Source organism: Diabrotica undecimpunctata, chromosome 3 (genome assembly GCF_040954645.1).
Source record: "Diabrotica undecimpunctata isolate CICGRU chromosome 3, icDiaUnde3, whole genome shotgun sequence".
Classification (NCBI taxonomy): domain Eukaryota; kingdom Metazoa; phylum Arthropoda; class Insecta; order Coleoptera; family Chrysomelidae; genus Diabrotica; species Diabrotica undecimpunctata.
The window spans coordinates 163,960,256-163,983,287 of NC_092805.1; the positions used below are offsets into that span (position 1 = coordinate 163,960,256).

General features: G+C 33.6%; 1 protein-coding gene across 1 annotated transcript; it reads left to right on the forward strand.

Moving 5' to 3' along the window:
* The first annotated feature begins 906 nt into the window (after positions 1-906).
* On the forward strand, positions 907-22,285 carry LOC140436122 (zinc finger BED domain-containing protein 5-like). The gene is made up of 3 exons (XM_072524830.1): positions 907-1,394; positions 4,467-4,568; positions 22,117-22,285. Exons 1-3 carry the CDS (start codon positions 907-909, stop codon positions 22,283-22,285), a joined length of 759 nt encoding a protein of 252 aa, XP_072380931.1.
* Positions 22,286-23,032: the final 747 nt, after the last annotated feature.

Genomic DNA, 23,032 nt, shown 5'->3' on the forward strand with positions numbered 1-23,032 from the left:
TATGTACTCAGACAGAAGCCACAAGTTTTTGTTAGAAAATTTTGAACACCACTTGGTCATTTATTGTTACCATAATTCTAAATAAGTTTATTCATACTTAAAAATGATGTAGTTACTTAAAATAAATGTAAATCTTAATGAATAGTAGGAAATATTTAGTTATGTACACTTTTTTTTTAAATAAAATTGTTACTATTTTACGATTTTTTTATTTATTTGTATGCATATTTTGTAAAATATTTGCATATTTTCGGGTAAACACGTGCATATTTATGCGCATATTTTCTACATTTTTATTTGCATATTTGCCGAAGTCTATTTATAAGGCTCCTTGATAATTCAATGACCAGTAATTTTGGCTAAATTCCATTACAATTATGAGGTTTTTCTAATACAAACTTTAATGAAAAGATATCACAAAAATCAAATCGATAAATAGATAGAAAAAGACTGGAATGCTTATAAAAAAGTAATGGAAAACTGCAATCAAACCTTCAAAAACCAGATAATATTTTTCTTCTTCAGATGAAGATCTTTCGCTCTCTTATTCCTTAATGTTTTCCTTTTTTCATAAATATTCAGCCTATTTGTGTCTTTTTAAAAATTGTATGCTACTCTCCGTGATACTATTTATACCAGGGATGGCCAACCCGCGGCACGCGTGCCACTCTGTGGCACGATTAAGTCCTATCAGTGGCACGCGTAGCGTTTTGGATTAAAACACTTTCAAAAAAATTAAAACTTGAAAAACAAAAAATAATAAGAAGAAACTTGGTAGGTTTACCGAAGTTACGATAGATGCGGCATCATTGCATCCTCTGGCTCCTCCGACTTTATTGAAAAAAAAAGAAAACCCTAGCCAGCCAACAGTCACTGTTTCAGAAGAGAAGTGATGAAATGGAAACTATGGTTAAAACATCATATGAACTTTCTCTGCTGTTAGCCCGGAAGAAAAAAGCGTACTCTGATGGAGAGGAGATAATTAAAAATAGTCTGGCAATATTTGCTAAAAATGTGGGAGATGTAAAGATCAAAAATATGGTCGATAATATTGCATTATACCGAAATACAGTCATGCGCCGTATAGATGATATGGGCCAGGATGTTGTTTCCCAAATTATAAGTGGATTAAAATCCTGCAAATTCTTTTCTTTAGCGTTGGATGAAATTTGTGACAACACAGAAATTACGCAGTTAAGCATTTTTGTCCGTTATACCAATGATAATTTTGAAAATGCCGAAGAGCTTCTGGATTTGCGCCAACTAGTCACAACAACAGGAGAGGACATTTTTCAACAGCTTAAAAACGTAATCGAAGTCAACAAAGTTGAACGGTCAAAATTAGATAGTGTTTGTACAGATGGAGCTCCTTGCATGGTTGGTAGACTAAAGGGGTTTGTTACATTACTGGAAAACTATTTGGGAAGAAAAGTTTTTAAGTACCATTGTATTATTCACCAGGAAGCTCTTTGTGCCAAGGACCTAAACATGTCATCTGTTGTTGACCCTGTAACACGCTGCATTAACAAAATACGAGCTCGGGCATTGAATCGACGACAATTTCGAGAACTGTTCGCGGAAGAAACGGAGCAAGATGGAGAGTTACTTCTCCATTGCAGTGTGCGCTGGCTCTCCAAAGGAAATGCACTCGAAAGGTTTTGGAACTTGAAGGAGTGCGTCTTAAAATATTTGCAAGAAAACAATGAACTACCCAGTGAGTGCTCGTTACTTAATGATAAAGATTGGCTTTGGGATTTAGCTTTTCTCACTGATATTATGAGACATTTAAATTTATTAAATTTAAGATTACAGGGAAAAAATTGTATTTTTCCTACTCTAGTTGGTCATATATCTTCTTTTGTGAATAAACTTATGCTTTTTTGTAACGATTTTGGAGAACAGAGATTGACACATTTCACATTAATGCAGGAATTAGCCAACAAGGTCAGTAGAACTCCAAATTATGACAAATTTAAAAACCTTATATCTATTTTGCTAGGTTCATTCAATACCCGGTTTGAAGATTTTCAAAAAGACAAAATGAATGTTGACCTTTTCATAAATCCTTTTTCTATTTCTCTGCAAGATATCAATTGTTACTCAGCTGAAATACAGATCGAAATTATTGATTTACAGAACCACACTATACTAAAAACCAAATATAGGGAAATTATTTCAACTGTTACTGATCCCAATTATATTGAATTTTGGAAATTTGTACCAGCAAACAATTTTCCTAATTTACACGAGTTACCTCTAAGATATTGTTGTAGATTTGGTTCAACGTACGTTTGTGAGCAAATGTTCTCTATTATGAACATAATAAAATCAAAATATCGGTCACGATTAACTGACATGCATTTAAAAAATCTAATTCTGTTGGCTAGTTCCGAAATTAATCCCAATATAGATGAATTAATTAAAAAAATACAAGTTCAAATACCACATTAAATAAGTAACTGTTTAATAATTTGAATTTTAGATAAAAAGAAAATATTTAAGTTTTTTTGTTTAACGTTTTTATGTTATTTTTATTAACAATAATGTAAGTTTGTTGTTATGTTTTACTTATTACGTTATTTTTTAAACCTCCACTATCTTGACTAAACGGAAAAATGTGGAATTTACATAAGAAATACATATTGTACCGTATATTATTAATGTTAGTATGTCGAAAAATTTTAGTGGCACGCCAAATTTTTTTTGTTCTCATATTGGCACTCGACTTAAAAAGGTTGGCCACCCCTGATTTATACTATTACACCTTACTATAATAAAATTTTGGGTCAATATAATAATATACAGGGTGCCCCATAATTAATTGGACATTAGCTAATGGGAGATAGCTGACATCAAAATAAAGCGTTTTAGCTCAAATTGCTTAGGCAAAATGTTGCTAGTTTTCATTCTACAGGATGATTTATTAATATTTTTTATATTATTTTTAGGGATATCTTGAACAAAACTGAAATCCTTACAAATATTTGTGAAAAAGTACATAGTTTTGTATCTTCTTCTTCAAGTGCCGTCTCCATCAATGGAGGTTAGCGGTTATGGTGGCAAACGTTTGTCTATCTTCAGCTGTTCTTAAGAGTTCCTCAAATCCAAGTCCTGTCCAGTTTCTGATATTACGTAACCAGGACAATTTTTTTCTTCCAATTCCTCGCTTTCCTTCTATTTTGCCTTTTATTATCAACTGAGGGATGTAGTATTTCTCGTTGCGCAACAAATGCCCTAAATAACTGGTTTTTCTTCTTTTGACTGTTCTCAATAGTTCTTTTTCTAAATTGAGTCTCGCTAGTACTTCTTCATTTATTTTTCGTGCTGTCCAAGGAATTTTTAAAATTCTACGGTACACCCACATTTCAAATGCCTCGATTCTATTCAGGCTCTTTATTTTTAAAGTCCATGTTTCGACTCCGTAGAGAAGAACAGACCAGATAAAACATTTTACAAGTTTTAATCTCAATTTAATATTTATATGTGTATCGCAGAATAGAACGCGCATCTTAAAGAAACTTTTGTAATAAAAAAAGTTTTGTATAATAAATAAAAAAATATAAAAAACCACATAAAGAAAAGTGTATTGCTAGGATAAATGTTCAAACTGCACACTAAACAAAAAACTATAAGTAGGTAGAATATATTATAGGTAAAATAAAAATCGATCAAAAAAGTTTGTTTCCATTATCAGTCAAACTTTACCATTATTATATGCAATTTTTACATAGTGGTTTTGTACATCTCAAACAAACAGGCTTTTTAAAACGCAAACACAGATATTTTGTCATCCTGCGCTTTTTACTCGGACACAAACTGCAAATCTTGCGTTTTTCTAAAAAAAGAACATCCGTCTGATTGTCTTCTTCTTCTTCTTGAACTCCAAGTATTTGGCTAATTGTAATACGTAATTGACGTGGAATGTTCGTCATTATCATTCGTCGTTTCATGTGATTTTGCACTAACTGCATAACCAACTTCAAATCAAAAACACTTTTTTCTTTGATTACTGGATTGCTTTTATAGCACTGATGTAGAATATATGAATTTGTCACAGAAATGTCCAATACACCGAAAAAAAATTGTTAATTGCCATCTTCGGGTACGACGGCTTGAGGAGCTTTTGGAGCATTTCTCATCTAAAAAATCTACACCTCCCTTATTCTTATTATATTAAGAAATAACTTATAAGTAGAGGTTTATAAGTAGAGGCATCAGTATAACGTCTATTATGCATTTAAGATATAAGTAGTGTAGCCTTTTCCACTTTTCCTTTATGAGAAATTACTATTACATTCTCCATTGTACCACTTTAAATTTTCTCATAATCGTCATCGCCGAAACGCACCCGTTTTAATAACCCGGCCATTACTGCTAAAAATGTACAACACATAAAAAAGTAACACAAACGGTCCGGCGTTGTCTTAGCAACTACTCTCAACCTAACTGTTGCGACATTTTTTTAGAAACTGGGAGAAACTTGCCTCAAATATACCCACTTGTCAAGCTCGAATAGTTAAAGGATTAGACAGAACGACTTGCCTGTGGGCGGTGTCGATTGTCAATAAGTAAGAATTAAAAATACTGAATCGTCTGTCAGACGACGCCGGAGCATTTAAGGGTTAAAATATTGCAATTGTGTAGCCCACGCGATAAATACACTATAGTTTATTTTTATGAACGAGAGAGTAATTAGCATAATTTTAACTGGTAGCTCCGACCACTCCATGGGCGTGCTCAAGATTAATTGAAAAATTACTTTGAATAATTGTAAAAAATAAATGAATTATTTCAGTGTTATAAAGTGTTATGTGTATGTAAACAAAAGTGACCTCTTTTATCACACACTATATTAGAACTGACTGGCCTACATTAAAAAGGGTTTTAAAAAATTCACATTTTTTTTATTTTTAAAAATTACAAAAGAGAAAAAGAGTTTTTAAAACCGTCTAAGGTATGTTAAATAGATGAATAAAAATATTAATATAAAACTTACAGCTACTTGTTACAAATCCAAATCAGATTCAGAAGATGAACTTTCAGAACCAAGATTTATAATAACTGGCTCGATCATTTTATCAGTAATATTGTCCAGCTTCCACATTTTTTCCTCTTCTTTAATAGTGTGATTTACTGCCTTTTCCCAGTTTTCAGGTTTTACATTATTTACGGCCTTCAAAAACTGTTTAACATCATGAATTTTAAAAGTGGTATTTTTTCTTGAAACTTCACTCTTTATCTGTGCCCATACCAGTTCAATCGGGTTTAATTCACAATGATATGGTGGGGATCTAAGTACTGTCATTCCACGATTTTTGGCAATTTCATCAATTTCGTATTTTTTTAATTTTTCTTTATGAAGGGCACACAACAAATAAAGTTCCTTTCTTATAGATCCGGGATGGTACGTAATATTTTTTGAACTCAGCCAATTCTGCAAGTCTTTTTTTAACCACTTGGTTGTGGGCAGTCCTTCTATAAGTCTGGAGTGATAACTTGCATTATCCATTACTATTACACAGTTCTTAGGAAGAAGATCTATCATTTGTTCGAACCATTCTTGAAAGACATCAGCGTTCATGTCTTCATGGTAGTCACCGGTACGAGTTGATTCAAAAGTTTACACGGCACTTCCAAATTTTCCATAACACTAGTATACACAATAAACTGCACCTTGCAACTGAGGTACCTACTTTTAGTGAACTGTTAAGAATTTTGAATACGCCACTTGGACCTTCCTACAAAATGGAAAAACCCACTATCACATTTTCTGTGGAATAAGTTTAGAAGGTAATTATCTAGTCAATTACTGTCGTAGATTCCTGGAATTAAAGAATTAAATGTTTGATTGTTGAAACCCTTACTTCGTGGAATGCACTCATTTCAGATAAAATAAAACGTTTTATTTTATCTAAAGAATTAAACTTTATTTTGCAAATAGGTAGGTACTTATTAAACTTTTATTGGTTATATATAACCAATAAAATAAACATCTTACATTTCTTGCAAATTCATTAGTACCTGTTAACCTTCATCACTCCGACACTGGCAACCTTATTTAGGGATTAGTAACCCTCACAACTATTGTATTCTATTCTGCTCCAACCTTTATACCTGGGGGTCATACTCAATTTAAAATTGTTTTCCTATATACTTCTGTAAACTTGTTGACAAATATCTGTTTTTCATTGAGTCACCCGTATCAACAGTTTAGGGATTTGCATACATAATTTATTGTTTTATTACTCTCTCATACATAAAAATACACTATAACAGAATAAATAAGAAGTGAAGCTGAACGATTTTATAAATTTTATGACAAAAATTTTTTCCTAAAAGCTCTGTTGAGGGTGCTTATATATGAAGAAACACTTCCCCTTTGTCACCTAATAACAAAGTAGGGAACATGGCTTGAAGCATTTTTTTTACTTTGAACACTGCAATGAAATGTATTTAAATGTGTCAGAATTTGAATATGATATTTCCGAAGCCATTCGAGAAGTAACATATTAAAAAATCCGAAATTCAAGTAACAACAGCAATTACCTTATTACAAAAATAAAACAAACGTTGGTTCTTTTTCTACTTTATTTTCTTTTTTACGTTTTTATATAAACATTAATTACATGTATTTAAATGTAGTTGGTTAAACAGTGGCTATTCTGTAGTTTCTATAAATTACAACACAGAAACAGAGAAGGAATAGCATCACATTTCAAGGTGGACTTATATCTCAATCCAACATACCGGGCTTCTGGTCCAAAATGAATTTTGCAAGTCTTCTCTGTCAATTTTGTTAATCCAAATATAAAGCTAAAAAATAAATAGTTTGTTTTTAATATTTTCTGTGAAATAATGTTACATAGTATATTTCTAGAGGTGCTTTACAAAAGGACAAATAAACAAAAGTTTTGTAGAAAAAGTTCTTGAAACATTGAAGAATTGCCACATTTTTAATGGCGATAATTTTAATTCCTAAAAAACTTTTACCTAATTCTATATCGGCAACAATTCTAATACACATCATAACGTGAAAGAAAGAAGTTTGGGACAACATCGGACATTTTAAGGCAATTATTAAAAAATAAATAAAATCTTATATCAGCATTTTCTACTTACCGCCCTATCTTTTGGAAAAATATGCATTTAAGCATCCTTATTGTAATTATTACAACCATTAAAGCAACAGTTAAAAACCTTAATTATTTAAATATGATGGCAAAAAAGCAAACAATTATTTAATCGCAAATAATACAACTCGAAACACTGTGTCGAAACCACAATAAAAATGGCGTACTTGTTTTGTTGGTTGCGGTATTGCGCAGTCACGAAGCTTTGCTATGAATGTTGCGCCCTCTGGTGTCCTTAGGAAATACAAATTTCAGAGGGCTGTCACTCCCATAAGAGATACCCTTGCATGATTCTCCGCAAAAACCAAAACGTAACATTTGTTTGACATTTGTTGACAGAGTAATGCATATCCTTAGCAACGGAGCAACACAATTGCGATTTTTGTGCTAAAAATTACAATTTTCTTTGAAATTCTATTTTTCACCTGAACTTGAAGTCTTGCTATAGAAAAAAATGTTGTATTGCACACGACGATAAAATCGCATTATCTTCTTGAGCATAATTAGCATCTCGACTGACGTCTCGACGCTAAAAAACGCTCTCGAAGATAAAGTCAAATTTTATCGTCTTGTACAATAAATAACTACTATACTGTCAAAAAGCATCTATTTGTTTTAACGTTTTTAACAAATACAAGCTACTCTTTATTTTAAACATTAATTCCCTTTTTTGTTATTTAGAAACGTACAAATAAATTAGCTTATCAGTCAACAAAAGCTCACTCTAATCTTCAATTAATTGACAATGGTTATATGAACTGGTTTAAATTAAAAACGATAATAAATAAAAAATATTGAAACTTTTATGTGCGTTAACTGATTTATTTATTTGTTTACAATAATACGGCAATAAACGATAATATAATACCAAATCAATATTTGCAAATAAAGCCTTATTGAATTATATCCTTGCATATTCATTATTGTATTTTAATGTATATTTTTTGCAAAAAATAAATAAAGGGTTAATATTATTTATTTTAAAGCAGACAAAGCAGCTTTAACAGACAAAAAGCAAATTATTCAAGATGTCACTGTACTTAATAAACTATCAGTAGGAAGCGACCACAGACCAGTAAGAGCTAGAATAACGATAAACCTACAAAAAGAAAGAGCAAAGATGATAAACAGTGGCAAACGCATAGTTTGGAATTCACCAAATCAGCCAGAAGCGTACATAAAAAATATAGCAGAAACTTTACAGAGTAATAATCCCAAACCTCTAAGTATCGACGATCATAATAAATTAATTACAGACTCGGTTAGAAACGCACAACTCAAATTTTGCAAGAAAAATTACACCAAAAGTGAAAAAATTAGCAAAGACACAAAAGCTCTCATGGAAATACGACGAAACCTAAGCGAGAAAGAAAAGGGAAACAAAGAAGAATATAGAAAACTAAATAAAAGAATTTCAGCGGATATTAGAAGAGATATAAGAAGATATAATACTAATGTAATTACTCAAACAGTAGAAAAGAACAAAGGTTTAAAGATAATGAAAAGAGAACTCACACAAAGTAAAAAAGAAATATACAAGCTAGAAGATAAAGACGGAAAGGCAACAACAGATAAACAAAACATTCAGAAAATAACTAGAGAGTTTTATAAAGACCTCTATACCAGCCAAAGATCACAAGAAAATTTACCGACACGAGTAAAGACTCTCATAAATCAGGGATCGGAAATACTTTTACCCATTACTGTGTCAGAAGTAAGATCAGCTTTAAAGGAAATGAAGAACCATCGATCGCCTGGTGACGATGGACTCGTTATTGAGGCAATAAAAGCAGGAGGAGAAATTCTATTAAAATCAGTAAGCGAACTGTTTAATAAATGCTTACATGCGGGTACGATTCCTAAAGACTGGAACAATGCAGTGATAGTCTTGTTACACAAAAAAGGTGATATTACTAAATTAGAAAATTATAGACCCATCAGCCTCTTGACACATATGTATAAACTCTTTATGAAAATCTTAACAAAGAGACTAACACCTAAACTAGATTTCTATCAGCCCAAAGAACAGGCAGGCTTTAGGAGAGGATATGGCACAAATGACCATTTGCACACCATAAAGATCTTAATTGAAAAATGCATCGAGTACAACATACCACTGGTTCTTGCATTTGTCGATTACGAGAAGGCTTTTGATACTGTAGAGTTTGAAACCGTACTGGAAGCCCTAAATCAAAGCCGAATAGATTACAGGTACACGTCACTAATCAAAAACATCTACGAGAACGCTACATCAAGTATACGACTACACGAAGACACAGAAAAATTCAGCTTAGGTCGAGGAGTAAGACAAGGAGACAATATTTCACCAAAATTGTTCACGGCAGCTCTAGAGTCAATATTTAAGAACACCCAATGGCAAGATATGGGCATCAATATAGATGAGGAAAGCCTAAATCATCTGAGGTTTGCAAATGATGTCGTATTAATCGCAGATAACTTACAGGATACGGTTTCTATGCTACATTCGCTTAAAAGTCTGTCTGAAAGAGCAGGATTAAAGATAAACTTTGAGAAAACTAAACTTATGACAAATCTCGTAATGAGTGGAAATATAACTATCGACAATAATACCATACAACAAACAGACACTTACAAATATCTGGGACACGAGATCAAAATAAACAGAGACAATCAAACAAATGAAATACAGAGGCGAATAGGCCTGACATGGGCAGCATTTGGCAAACTAAGCCATATTCTAAAAAGTTCAATTCCCATGTGTCTCAAGCGAAAAGTTTATAACCAATGTGTTTTGCCTGTACAAACTTATGGAGCAGAGACTTTAACACTCACGCAGAAATCTGCGAATAAACTAAGAGTTACACAACGAGCCATGGAACGTGCAATGCTGAATGTGAGCCTCCGAGACCACATAACAAACCGACAAATCAGGCAAAGATCAGGAGTTCAAGACGTCATCGAAAGAACCACGAGACTTAAGTGGAACTGGGCAGGACACTTAGCCAGAACACAAGATGGACGATGGACAAGACGAATTATGGAATGGAGGCCCAGAAATTATAAAAGAAGCCGAGGACGACCACCGACTAGATGGACCGACGACATAAAAAGAGTAGCGGGAAACTGGCTACAAGCGGCCCAGTGTAGAGAACACTGGAAAGAACTGAGGGAGGCCTATGTCTAGCAGTGGACGGGATTGGCTGATTGATGATGATTTTAAAGCAGTAATTTTTTTTTTTTTGAAAATAATAATTAAAGATGGTTAAATATTGGTAATGGGGCTAGGAGAGAGTTTGGGTTGTCATTGATTAGGATAAGGTATGATAATTGAATCCAGATCTGCCGTTAAATCCTACTATAAATTTATTTAAATCTACCTCGACAACTATAACTTACCCTTCTTACAGCTGCTACTATAATTGATTTAGAGTTCAATCAGTTCAGTCGTCAGTCCTTTAAGATTTTCCTGTAACTCGGTCTACTGCTTCACATGAAATCGTATCAAAGAAGGATTTACCCTTGTTGTAATATATTTCATGTTCCTTCTCCTGTTCAGTCTCTCCAACACCTGTTTCATTTTCAAAATCATGTTTTTTCCCACATCTCCATTTACGTCACTCTTAGTACTTACACTTCCAACTTCATCAATTTTTAATTTCACCAGCTGACATTTAAGTTCCTCAAATTCAGTATTGGCCTATTTGTAATCATAATTATTGTCAAATTTCAAAGTATTTCTTGATCTATTTCCACCAGTACCAATGTTGTTTTTGTAGCCTAGACCCCTTGCTTGGTCTCTTATCTTCATTGCTCCTCTATTGTTCACCCAATTACCTCTAGGGTGCTGTTGGTATCCTTGATAGTGTTGGTTAAAATATCCAGAATGATGTTGCTAACTGAATTCGACATTTTTCTATTGAGATCGACCAATGGACTGTCTGTTTTGCTGTTGGTTGTCATTTGTTGTGCTCATTTTTTGGACGTGTAAATCATAACTGCTCTCTTTAAAAAAATTTACAATAAAGGAGAGCACTACCAATTTATTAGTTGTTTTCCTGAAGCCATTTGTTATCAGTCACCTTGAATATCGCACAAACATTTTAACAAACGAAAACAGAAACAAAAATGGGCAAAACAAATGACACAACAATATATAAAACAGAATTTTATAAATCGCAACCTACAGGCATCAATACTCTCGGAAATAAAGAAAAAAGAAAAAAGAACGGCGTTAGAAATACTACTAATTAAATTGCAAAATAAAATATACTCGCTTTTTTCGCCATTTAAGTATAAAACTTTGCACAGATTAATTTAAGATTTATATTTAAGATTTATATGTGTCTTTATGTTACAGACTACTCGGTCTAAGAGAATGGAGATTTTGAACAAAATCTTACTAAAATTCTGAATAAAAACCTAACACCAATGAAATAGCATTAGTACGATAGTAGTCCCTTTTATGTTAAGAGCACTAGATGGCGTATGGTAATTAATTCCACTAACATATTCTAAAACACTCATTTAAAATAATTTGCCACTCATTACTTTAATAAGGGTATACAATATTGCACAAAGAATATAAGAACAGGAATATTTCCACCTCTTCCATTTTCCGCTATTATTATTCGTATTTCAACATTTGTAAAAAAAATACCTCACACCATCTAGTGTCCTTTGAAGAAAGGGGACAGAGAATGTCATTGAATTAAATCTGCATCTATTTGCGCAATACTGCGTATACAGCGTAATTCATTTAAATTACGCTAATCACATACAGACTGTAAGTTTGTCTATAAACTACTAACATACGATTAAGAACATTTCCTTCTGTTGTAATCTGAATCTGATGATAGCATAATACTCGTCATAGTCGAAAATGCCACTGAACCTCTAAAAATTTTGGTATCCCCAAAAAGTTGGCACTAAAGGCTGCCACTCCTACCCATTTCGGCTAAAATCTCCCTTGTATTATCGGAAACGGATAAAATCGATTTACTCAGAATCTGTAGTCTGGAGAAGAAAATGTCTCAAACAAGAAATTTAGGTGAGACAATTTTTAACAAAAATGTTTATGAGCAGTTTTTTTGTATATCCGAATGACATATACGCTCAAGAAATCAATTTTTACATAAAATTTATATCAACTTGACGGTAAAAATTCGTGATCGCCTGACATTTCTCCATGTTAAATCCCATAAGAAATCGCTAAGGTCCATTCTGCACGTTAACACAAAAAAACAGTCGCAAAGACATTGCTGAAAAGGCATTACAGCATATCTTCGTTGTTATTGGCCCGATCGTGACGTGTGAGGTATCGTCGGAAAGGAGAGAGGGTAAAGAATATGATAACACAAAAAAGCAAACGCAAAGACAATGCCAAAACGACATTACAGCATATCTCCTTTATTATTAGTCCGATCGTGACGTCGGAAAATAAAGAAAAAAGAAAAAAATCGGTTGCCTGTAAAGTCGGTTTTACGGGCGAAGATTTTACGTGAAAACGTCTTTTTCTTGGTAGAATATTTATTGATATGAATATTATTAAATTGCACAATAGGAACAAGGAATTGAATGAAAATAAGAATTGCACAAATTTTAACTATAGAAATATATTTTGTTTACTAAAACATTGTACATGTAAACTTAAACTTAACTAATTTCTATTTGAGTGATTTTGTTGAGGATGGGACGATGATAGGAGAAATATGAAATGAAAGGAAGTGTTTCTGCTGTAATGTGTCTTGAACGCCAAGAACGCTCGAGAAAGACAGAGACACAAGCACGGAAGCACGCACCGATTCAACGCGAATAATTTTCTAGTGCTGCGCGCGCAGCGGACCGATCATATTTGAGTGAGAGAGAGACGCAAGGCATTCGCCGATCCGGCGGGCCTCTCTCTCGTTCGGTGACTCACTGTAACAGACGTGAGCGGGCGTTACACTTTTTCATGAATGACTCCGAGCCACAACCTAATTTAAGACGTTGTCACGTCAAAAGAACGGCGTTAGAAATACTACTAATTAAATTGCAAAATAAAATATACTCGCTTTTTTCGCATTTAAGTATAAAACTTTGCACAGATTAATTTAAGATTTATATTTAAGATTTATATGTGTCTTTATGTTACAGACTATCGGTCTAAGAGAATGGAGATTTTGAACAGAATCTTACTAAAATTCTGAATAAAATCCTAACATCAATGAAATAGCATTAGTACGATAGTAGTACCTTTTATGTAAAGAGCACTAGATGGCGTATGGTAATTAATTCCACTAACATATTCTAAAACACTCATTTAAAATAATTTGCCACTCAATACTTTAATAAGGGTATACAATATTGCACAAAGAATATAAGAACAGGAATATTTCCATCTCTTCCATTTTCCTCTATTATTATTCGTATTTCAACATTTGTAAAAAAATACCTCACACCATCTAGTGTCCTTTGAAGAAAGGGGACAGAGAATGTCATTGAATTAAATCTGCATCTATTTGCGCAATACTGCGTATACAGCGTAATTCATTTAAATTACGCTAATCACATACAGACTGTAAGTTTGTCCATAAACTACTAACATACTAGTAAGAATATTTCCTTCTTTTGTAATCTGAATCTGATGATAGGATAATACTCGTCATAGTCAAAAATGCCACTGGAACTCTAAAAATTTTTGTACCCCCAAAAAGTTGCAGTAAAGGCTGCCACTCCTACCCATTTCGGCTAAAATATCCCTTGTATTATCGAAAACGGATAAAATCGATTTACTCAGAATCTGTAGTCTGGAGAAGAAAATGTCTTAAACAAGAAATTTAGATGAGATAATTTTTAACAAAAATGTTTATGAGCAGTTTTTCTGTATATCCGAATGACATATATGCTCAAGAAATCAATTTTTACATAAAATTTATATCAACTTGACGGTAAAAATTCGTGATCGCTTGACATTTCTCCATGTTAAATCCTATAAGAAATCGCTAAGGTCCATTCTGCTCATTTTTGTCTCGTTTAGTGGTGGAGGTCGTGACGTATGAGATATCGTAGGAAAGGGGAGGGGGTATCAAATACGTTAACACAAAAAAACAGTCGCAAAGACATTGCTAAAACGGCATTACAGCATATCTTCGTTGTGATTGGTCCGATCGTGACGTGTGAGGTATCGTCGGAAAGGAGAGAGGGTAAAGAATATGATAATACAAAAAACAAACGCAAAGACAATGCCAAAACGACATTACAGCATATCTCCCTTATTATTAGTCCGATCGTTACGTCGGAAAGTGGAGGGGGACCGAATACGTTGAGTATTACTATACATGGATCTCCCTCCAATCATACATCTGCTTTTTACAAAGAACATATACCATTCTTACGGTATGGCCAAACCAACGAACAAATCTCTTCTGATAGATTACTACTATACATGGATCTCCACTGAACGTACATTACTATACATCGTCATTATTCTGAAAATGCGTAACCTTTTTAAAAAAATTACTGAATTCAGATGTACTGTGAGTTGCACACTATATTGCATCTACGGCAAGTCGGGTAATATTATGAAAATCACCGAATTGCCGACCACTTCACGAGCTCATTCTGAGAGAACGGTTCATTCTACAGAAAAAGTGCTTTTCCCACCTATGAAAGAGATTTTAGGGCGAAGCTCGGGGTAGGAGTGGCAACCGTTTTTGCGTGTTTTTTGGGGTCCCAAAATTGACATTCTCAGCAACATTCAGCTTGTTCGTTTCGTTTTTAGAGATAAAATCTCCGACAACTGGACTAAAAATTGTACAGATGATTTATATATGCATAATTTAGGAGTTCTTTAAATATGTTGACCAAAAAAGTCTGTACTCGTTTAGAATCCTGAAATTGTTAATACAAGTGTTATTTATTGATTATGTGTAATTCAATTTTGGATTTGCGTGAAGTAATTTTCGCCAGCCAGGCGGTTTTCTGTTTATACAACTATGTTCACTACACAAGACTAACCATTTGGTCAATTAAATGTCCGCTGACAACCGTCCTTTGATCCAATTGAATTAGTCCTAGATTTGGGAAAAGATCCAGACCGATTAAATCGAAATGTGTCAGTTGGAAGTAAGTTTTAAGTGCTAACTAGTTATATAAGACCGGTATGAGAATTCCGGGATAATCAGAACGATCCTCTTTCAATTAAGTGAGATTAGTTGTTATCCAATCAGTGACCGCCAGAATAACCAAGTCCCTTGTTACCAAAACTTTCCAGTAAGAAGTCGTATACCTTCTTCCGGTATAGAGATGGGCCATTTAGTTCAAACAGCCATTTAAATCAATCAGACTTACAACTAAGTTTTTAATTCAAAATAATATATATATATATATAAACAAAAAGTGGTACACTAACGTGATGGACGTGTATAAAATAGTTCCGATACTTACGTTATATGTGCAAAATAATTGAAAGTTAGTTTTGTAAATAACAGGTAAATATATTTGTATATCTAGTATAGTAGAACGATGATTCTATAACGATTTATTTTGCCTACCACAATGGGTATCACTTGTAACAATATATAATTGCTTATAGGGGGTTGAAAGTGTGGACTGAGCAATAACTAGGCTGAAGATAGGGTAAGTAAACAAACCGAAACGTTTGCGAACGGCCACTCTTGTTTTGGATGGAGAGTTGAGGTCGTAGATAAGTGTCTTCATTTGAGAGTCTAGAAAGGGGTAACTACAAATGAAGAAATTAAAAAAATACCTACAGATATTTCCTGTAAGATGGGATAAGAAAGTGGTGAATAAATTAGAATAAATAAGAAGAACAAAATGATATTTTAACACAGCCCACAAGTATTGCGGGAATTACTAGCGTATGTTTTCACCTTATTCTATAAAGGACATGACTTCCCTCCGGAGTGGACAAAAGCACATATTAACAATATCTACAAAAAAGGAGATTAAAAGAATTGTTCAAGCTACAGGGGACTAAGTGTCATAAATTCACTCTCAAGACTCTATGGAAAAATAATAAAAAAAAATTAAAAAGAGACGACAGCTGTAGAAGAACAAAATTGCTTTCGTGCAGGCAGATCCTGTATAGAGAGCATATTTTCTCTAAAGCAGGTTATTGAGAAAATATTAGTCCACAAACTTTCAACTCATGTAGTCTTTATAGATCTGAGAAAGTCATAAGATAGTGTACCACTTTCAATGATCTGGGTAGCAATGAAAAAATAAGGAATAAATAAAAAATGTAAAAGCAATAAAACAGCTTTACAAAAATATGCATGACACTATAAAGATTAAAATGGGAAACAAATTCTTCTTCTTCTTTAAGTGCCATCTCCGCGACGAAGGTTGGCAATCATCATGGCTATTCTGACCTTCGAGGCAGATGCTCTGAATAATCGCCTTGAGCTACAACCAAACGACTCTCTCAGGTTCTTCAATCAGGAAACGCGTCTTCTTCCTACGAAACAAATTAACTAGAGAAATTCCTATTAGTAAGGATCTAAAGCAAAGCTGCTACATAGTACCTGCACTCTTTAAAATATATCTGAATGAGGCGCTCTCAGTATCAAGAAGAAAATGCTGAAATATGGGCATTCCAATTAAAGACCTTATACCTCTCATTAAGAAAATATCGTCCCCTCCATACTCGAAGCAAAATCGCACTGTCGGAAATGTTCACGTCAACTCCAGCGCCAACTCCAGCGTCAATTCCCGCGCCAATCCATGCGCCAATCCCAGCTCCAATCACCACGCTAACCCCCACGCCAACCTTCTCACAGGCCACGTCACCATCAATGGTATAAATGAACCGTCTCCTGTTCCCAGTGGTAGTAGTAAAGTGAATATTGATCAGTGTAGTAGTGTCTGGGGACTCGGGAGACTCTCACCTTGGGAGTTCTAAAGAAGACATCAGAGAAGATGTCGAAAGCTCGGAGCAATGAAAATCAACGCAGTTCAACCCGGAAGACTGGTGAGTTTAAAACTTTTTTATTAGTATTAATATTAGCTCTAGGTTTATTTGTACTAACCGAGAAAATTTAATACTCAATTTACCTTAGCGATCCCTAAATCTGCCTTATTCGTGTTTATTCATTCTTAAGTATCTTTAAGTCCTCTATAAGTCACCCATGCATCCTCTTTATACGCCAAAAGGAACAACAATTAGGAGTAACTGCTTATTTTTATTCCAAAAAAGACAAAAAATAAAATTGAAAGACCAGTAGCACTAAATACTCCAATAGAGTACTCCAATAATAGTTGCAAAAAAAAATCTGCTTCTGTAAATAAATGAGAAAAGAAGTTGTTAATACCCTGTTTACACTGAAACCGGTAAAACATAGCTTATTCAAAAATTATTACGTTTACCTGACGGATGTTTTCAGGAAGCACAACCTGCGAACTGATCAGTGGCTAGATAAGGAAAAGGACGCATATTTGTTGGGAACCTCAAACATTCCCGCTGGAATTACGCCACAGCTTAAATTGTATGAATAAATTCGACCAATAATAAAAGAGGTTCTATAAAACGCTTACGTCATCTCTCGGTAATCGCCGATTTTCCAAAACAAATTTAATAATATTATTATTTGAAACGCATTTTGCGTTACACCTTCTTTAAAAAAGAACACCAAAACAAGAAGAGTCAGCTTATTCGTTACCACTTTCGCTAATTCTTCCATAATTCTTCGCGTCAATTTGCGCAAGATGTGAAAAATAAATAAACAATATTTTACCAAAAATCATCAACAAGGTTGAACAAAAATTTATTTGCGGCTTAGAGTAGTGTTAAACTTAAATTACTACAAACTAATTAAAACAAGGGCTAGAACTAATACAAAAATAAAGTCCACTTTGGCTGGCTTATTTTTAGTTTTAAGTATGTAAATTACTAATTAAAATTACTTAAACGCACTTAAATGTGGAAAAACAGATTGGATTGAACTTAATTGCCATTTCTGTAAATTTTAATGATAAAAGCTCAAATACGTATATTACTAATAAAGCTAAACCGTACCTTTATTTTGTAAGACCAAATCATACTATGATTTGCTCTTATAGGAAACGTTCCAACAAAGGATCTATTCAATGGAATTCAATCTATCTAAATGAATACACCTCTACTTTCCTCCACGAAGCTTTCCTTCTCCTCCTTTCCAATTCACCTACCTAACATAGTTCGTAACTCTAATAAATGTTATTGCGGTCGATCTTTTATCCCCTGTAGTGATTTTATTTTAAGTTTAATTAAAAGGCGTTGTCTCCCGATGCATACAAAGTGTTGTTTTTGCTGTTGGGATATCGAAAGCTTAGGAGGATCTAAAACTATTTAGAAGGTTATCTACGTTACATACGGGGAAACTTTTAGATTTCTTTTACTGGATCAATATAATAAAATAGTTAATGTATTCGATCGGTATTTAATAAAATTCATTTTCTAAAGAAAATACTGCAGGAAGCGTTATGAAGTAATACCGAAAATTTAATATATTATTTCTTCTTTTTCTTTAGGCACCATCTCCATTAAGAAGTTTGCAATCATTATGTCTGCTCCAACTTTAGAAGCAGTTGGTATTCTTCTTCTTCTTTAAGTGCCATCTCCGCGACGAATGTTGGCATTCATCATGGCTATTCTGACCTTCGAGGCAGCTGCTCTGAACAATTGCCTTGAGCTGCAACCAAACCTCTCTCCCAGGTTCTTCAACCAGGAAACGCGTCTTCTTCCTACGCTTCTCCTATTCTCTACTTTTCCTTGAATTATGAGTCTCAAGATGTTGTATCTTTCGCCTCTCATCACATGTCCGAGATGTTGCAATTTCCTTTCTTTTATTGTATTTTTCATTTCCCTCTCTCTGCCTATTCTCCTTAACACTTTTGTATTCGTGACTCTATCTACCTATGGAATCCTTAACAATCTTCTAAATGTCCACATTTTCAAACGCGTTAAGTCGATTTATTGTATTCCGGTTTAATGTCCATGATTTAGCTACATAGTAGAGTACACTGTGTACATAGCATTTAATTAGCCTTATTATGAGGGCCAATGTCAGATCTTTGCTGCATAAAATCTTTTTTATTTTCACGAAGTTGGCACGTACTTTTTCAATTCTGACTCTTATTTCTGCAATATAATCGTTATTATCTGTGATTATCGTTCCCAAATAAGTATATCTTTTTACTCTCTCAATCTGTTGGCCGCTTACCGTTAATATTTCGTTTGTATTGTTGTTCTTGCTAATTTTCATGAATTTGGTTTTTTTGATGTTAAGAGAGAGTCCGTATTCTTCACTATAGCAGCTGGTCTATAAAGTTCTTTTTAGCTGCAACCGTACCATTCGCTTAGGTTTTCGACTCCGAAATAAATATTAGAAGTGAGGATATAAATGCTTCCCTGATTTCTCTCATTAATCATCAATTCTTACTGAAGTTCTTCTATGTCAATTTCTGTTAAATATTCAGTAGCTTAGTACTTCTCTTATATCAATAACATTACAGAAGCCTAACTGCATATTACTAGCTCACGAATTTATGGTACGGACCAAACACATAATTGATCAACCATGTACGGCCCATCTGCAAACAACTTACTCGTCAGGGAGTTGCCCAATGGTGCAAAATTCAAGTGGCCAGTATATTCCAGTCGGGTTAGACAAAAAAAAGGCTTAACTGTCCCAAATTTTATAATGCTAGCCTTTAGGGAGGATAAATAAAAATGGAGAGAATTATATTTTATACAATTTTGGTCTCCCTAATTTTTTTTCTAAAATTAATATTTCAGGTCGTACGTATGCGGTAAAGACGCGAGCGGAAGACGTTAGTGGGATTGATTTTATAGGAATTGTTTTTATTTAATATCTCGGCCAGTTTCAATTTTTAGACAAAATCGTGACGACTTAAATTGTAATTTCTTTGCACTTTTTTTGTGCGGTCAATATTTTCCGAGTTAAGGGAAAAATAGTAACTTTGTATAATTATTGCAGTATCTTGTTTGTTATTACGTTTATGACACATTATATTTATTTTTGCTTATAACAGCTGGTTCCTAAAAAACTGATAGGGCTCTTGAAGCGTATTTTGTATAAAATTGAGCAGTGTATTTTGAAGGATAAATACTTATTATTTACATACTGTCACTGTTACTGCCAAATCTTAACATTGGTCTAATAACTTATTCTGTTCAACCTCAAAAAATGGCTCCACATGTTAGCAAAGAACTAAAAACAGGAATTGAAACTAAATTAGAAGATGGTTGGTCACTATCTACTGTAGCGAAATATTTTAACGCAAGCAGAACAACAGTTTTAAATATTAATTAAAGATAAAGGAAACAAGAAACTCTCGAAAGAAATCAAGGTTCTAGAAGACCAAAAATATCATGAAGATCGTACGCTTTTGGAGAGATTAGAAGAGAATCCTTTTGAAGATGCGAAAACTGCAAGAATTATGTCACAGTTTCCGAAAAGAAAGACAATAACTTGGCACAAAATTAAAGCATCGCGTCTTAGGTACCGAACTGCAGCAAAAAAACAAGCCCTTACAGTACAATACAAGGACAAAATTGGGGTGTATAGACCAGATAATAATAGATTTAATCCTCTATATGTTGATAGATATCAAGGAGCTCGTCATGTTAGCGCCAATGTATGGGGATAGATTTCATCTAGAGGAATGGAAATGGTATGGCGTATTTATGGCAGGTTTGTTGGGCAGACTTATCTGAATATTCTAGAAAACATCATGTTTCCTAGTGTAGAACAGTTGTCCCCAGAAAATAATTTTATACTCCAACAATATAATTGTCCTGTTCACACTGCAAATATAATAAACCAGTGGCTCCAGAATAACAACATCGAAACCTTACCATGGCTCAGCTACAGTCTAGATTTAAACCCAATCGAGAATGTGTCGTGGGTTATTATAAAATGGTTGTATCGGCGTAATTTTTTACCTCAAAATGCTGAAGAGCTGTGGCACGGTATACAACAGGTTTGGGAAGAGCTCTCTGAAGAAGACAATGTCATAGTTCCTTTTACGCAGATGGACCGAATACTACAAGCTGTTATCAATGCTGATGGAGATATTACAAAATATTAATTTTATTTTTACATACCTAAATTTAGTATAGTTTTGGTCTTCTCGCTCTCTTTCGAGAGTTTCTTGTTCCCTTCATTTTTTATTAATAGAAAAACTGTGGTTCTGTTTATGTTAAAATGTTTTGCTGCCTCTCATAGTGCCCAGTTATATTTTAATTTGGTTACAATCCTTGCTTTAATATATTGTTGTTTGTTTTATCTATTAATAATAATAAAAATAATAACAGCAACTCTTTTTTTATGTAAAGACGATCATTTATATACTCTTTATAAAATGCAGGAATTCAAAATAATATTAAAATTTAGCCTTTTTTTTTAGGAACCAGCTATACATTCATGTCGTAAAGTTAATAATAAACGCAGTAATTCGATAATTATGCTTCCCCCCTTTCCACTATTTTTCCCTTAACTCGGAAAATATCGACCGCACGAAAAAATTTGTAAAAAAGAAATTGTAGGAAATCACATTTGGAATAATTTCAGTGTTCGGCATTTTTGTCGGCAAGTTGAAAAAGGCGAAGATATTGAATAAAAACGGTGCGGATGGCGGCTGACGCAACGGCGGAATTCAGTCTCGATTTTAAATTTAAACTACTATTGACCCCCTTCTTAAGGTCAGAATAATAAAATTTGGGACAACTTGCCATGCAAAGTTAAATGCTATCCCGACTGAACTAGTATAGATAATACTGCACCGAATAATAACCGGAGTTGCAACAGTGAACACCAATTAAATGAAGTAGACACGAAGCAGAACTATGAACTTCGTGCTTTTGGTACCTTACTAATATTTATTACTGCATCGACCGTCGAGCCGAGAACTTTTGCCAGATTTTTATCTTTATTGGTATAGCCTATGTATTGGATGTATACATGTATTTTATATTTTGCTTAGTCAAATTTTTTATTTTTAGCACAATGAGTTATGAAAAGGAGCAAAGTCGTCTACTTCAATTGGTTGAGGAAGTAGAAACTGACACAGAACAACATTTTGATGACGTTAAATCAGAAAATGAAGTAGATAATATAGAGGAACATCTTTTAGATTCAAATACTGAACAAGAGGGTGATGACAACGATTGAGAAGTGGATGTAATACCAACAAAAGTTTTACGGATTGCTACTTTTATAGGCAAAGGTAGAGCATTCTGGAAAAAACACTTCCCGGTGCAAACGGTAAGAACTCGCCAATTTAATAAAGATTTTCACTTACCGGGTGTAAAAGCATATGGCAAGAATGCCAAATTCATAATGGATTGTTGGAATTTGTTTTTTTTTCCGAAGATATTTTAAACATTATTGTTGAAAGTCCGAACAAATATATAGATCAAATAAAAGGGATGTATAACAGAGTCCGTTTTGCTAAAAATACTGTTGTAATTGAAATAAGAGCTTTACTAGGATTGCTCTATTTAGTTGGGTATTTGAAAAGTAATCAGTTAATCACAGAAGAGTTTTGGGAGCGAAATGGCAGCGGGGTTGAAATATTTTGGTTAACCATGTCCCAGAAACGTTTTTTATTTTTGTTAAGACATCTTAGATTTGATGATTTAGAAATTCGAGACGAAAGAAAATTGTTTCATCCACTTAGTATTGTCGAGAGATTAATTGGTCCAATATCGGGTACTGGAAGAAACCTTACGTGTGATAATTGGTTTTCTAGCTTTGAGCTTATTTCAAAACTTCGTCGTGATCTGACAATCTGACATACGTCGGTAAAGTGAGAAACATCGAACATATTCAAGTATGTTTGGATTCCAAGAAAATACTAGTATCCTATGTGCCCAAGAAGAGAAAAAATGTCATACTGGCCTCAAGTATGCACAATAA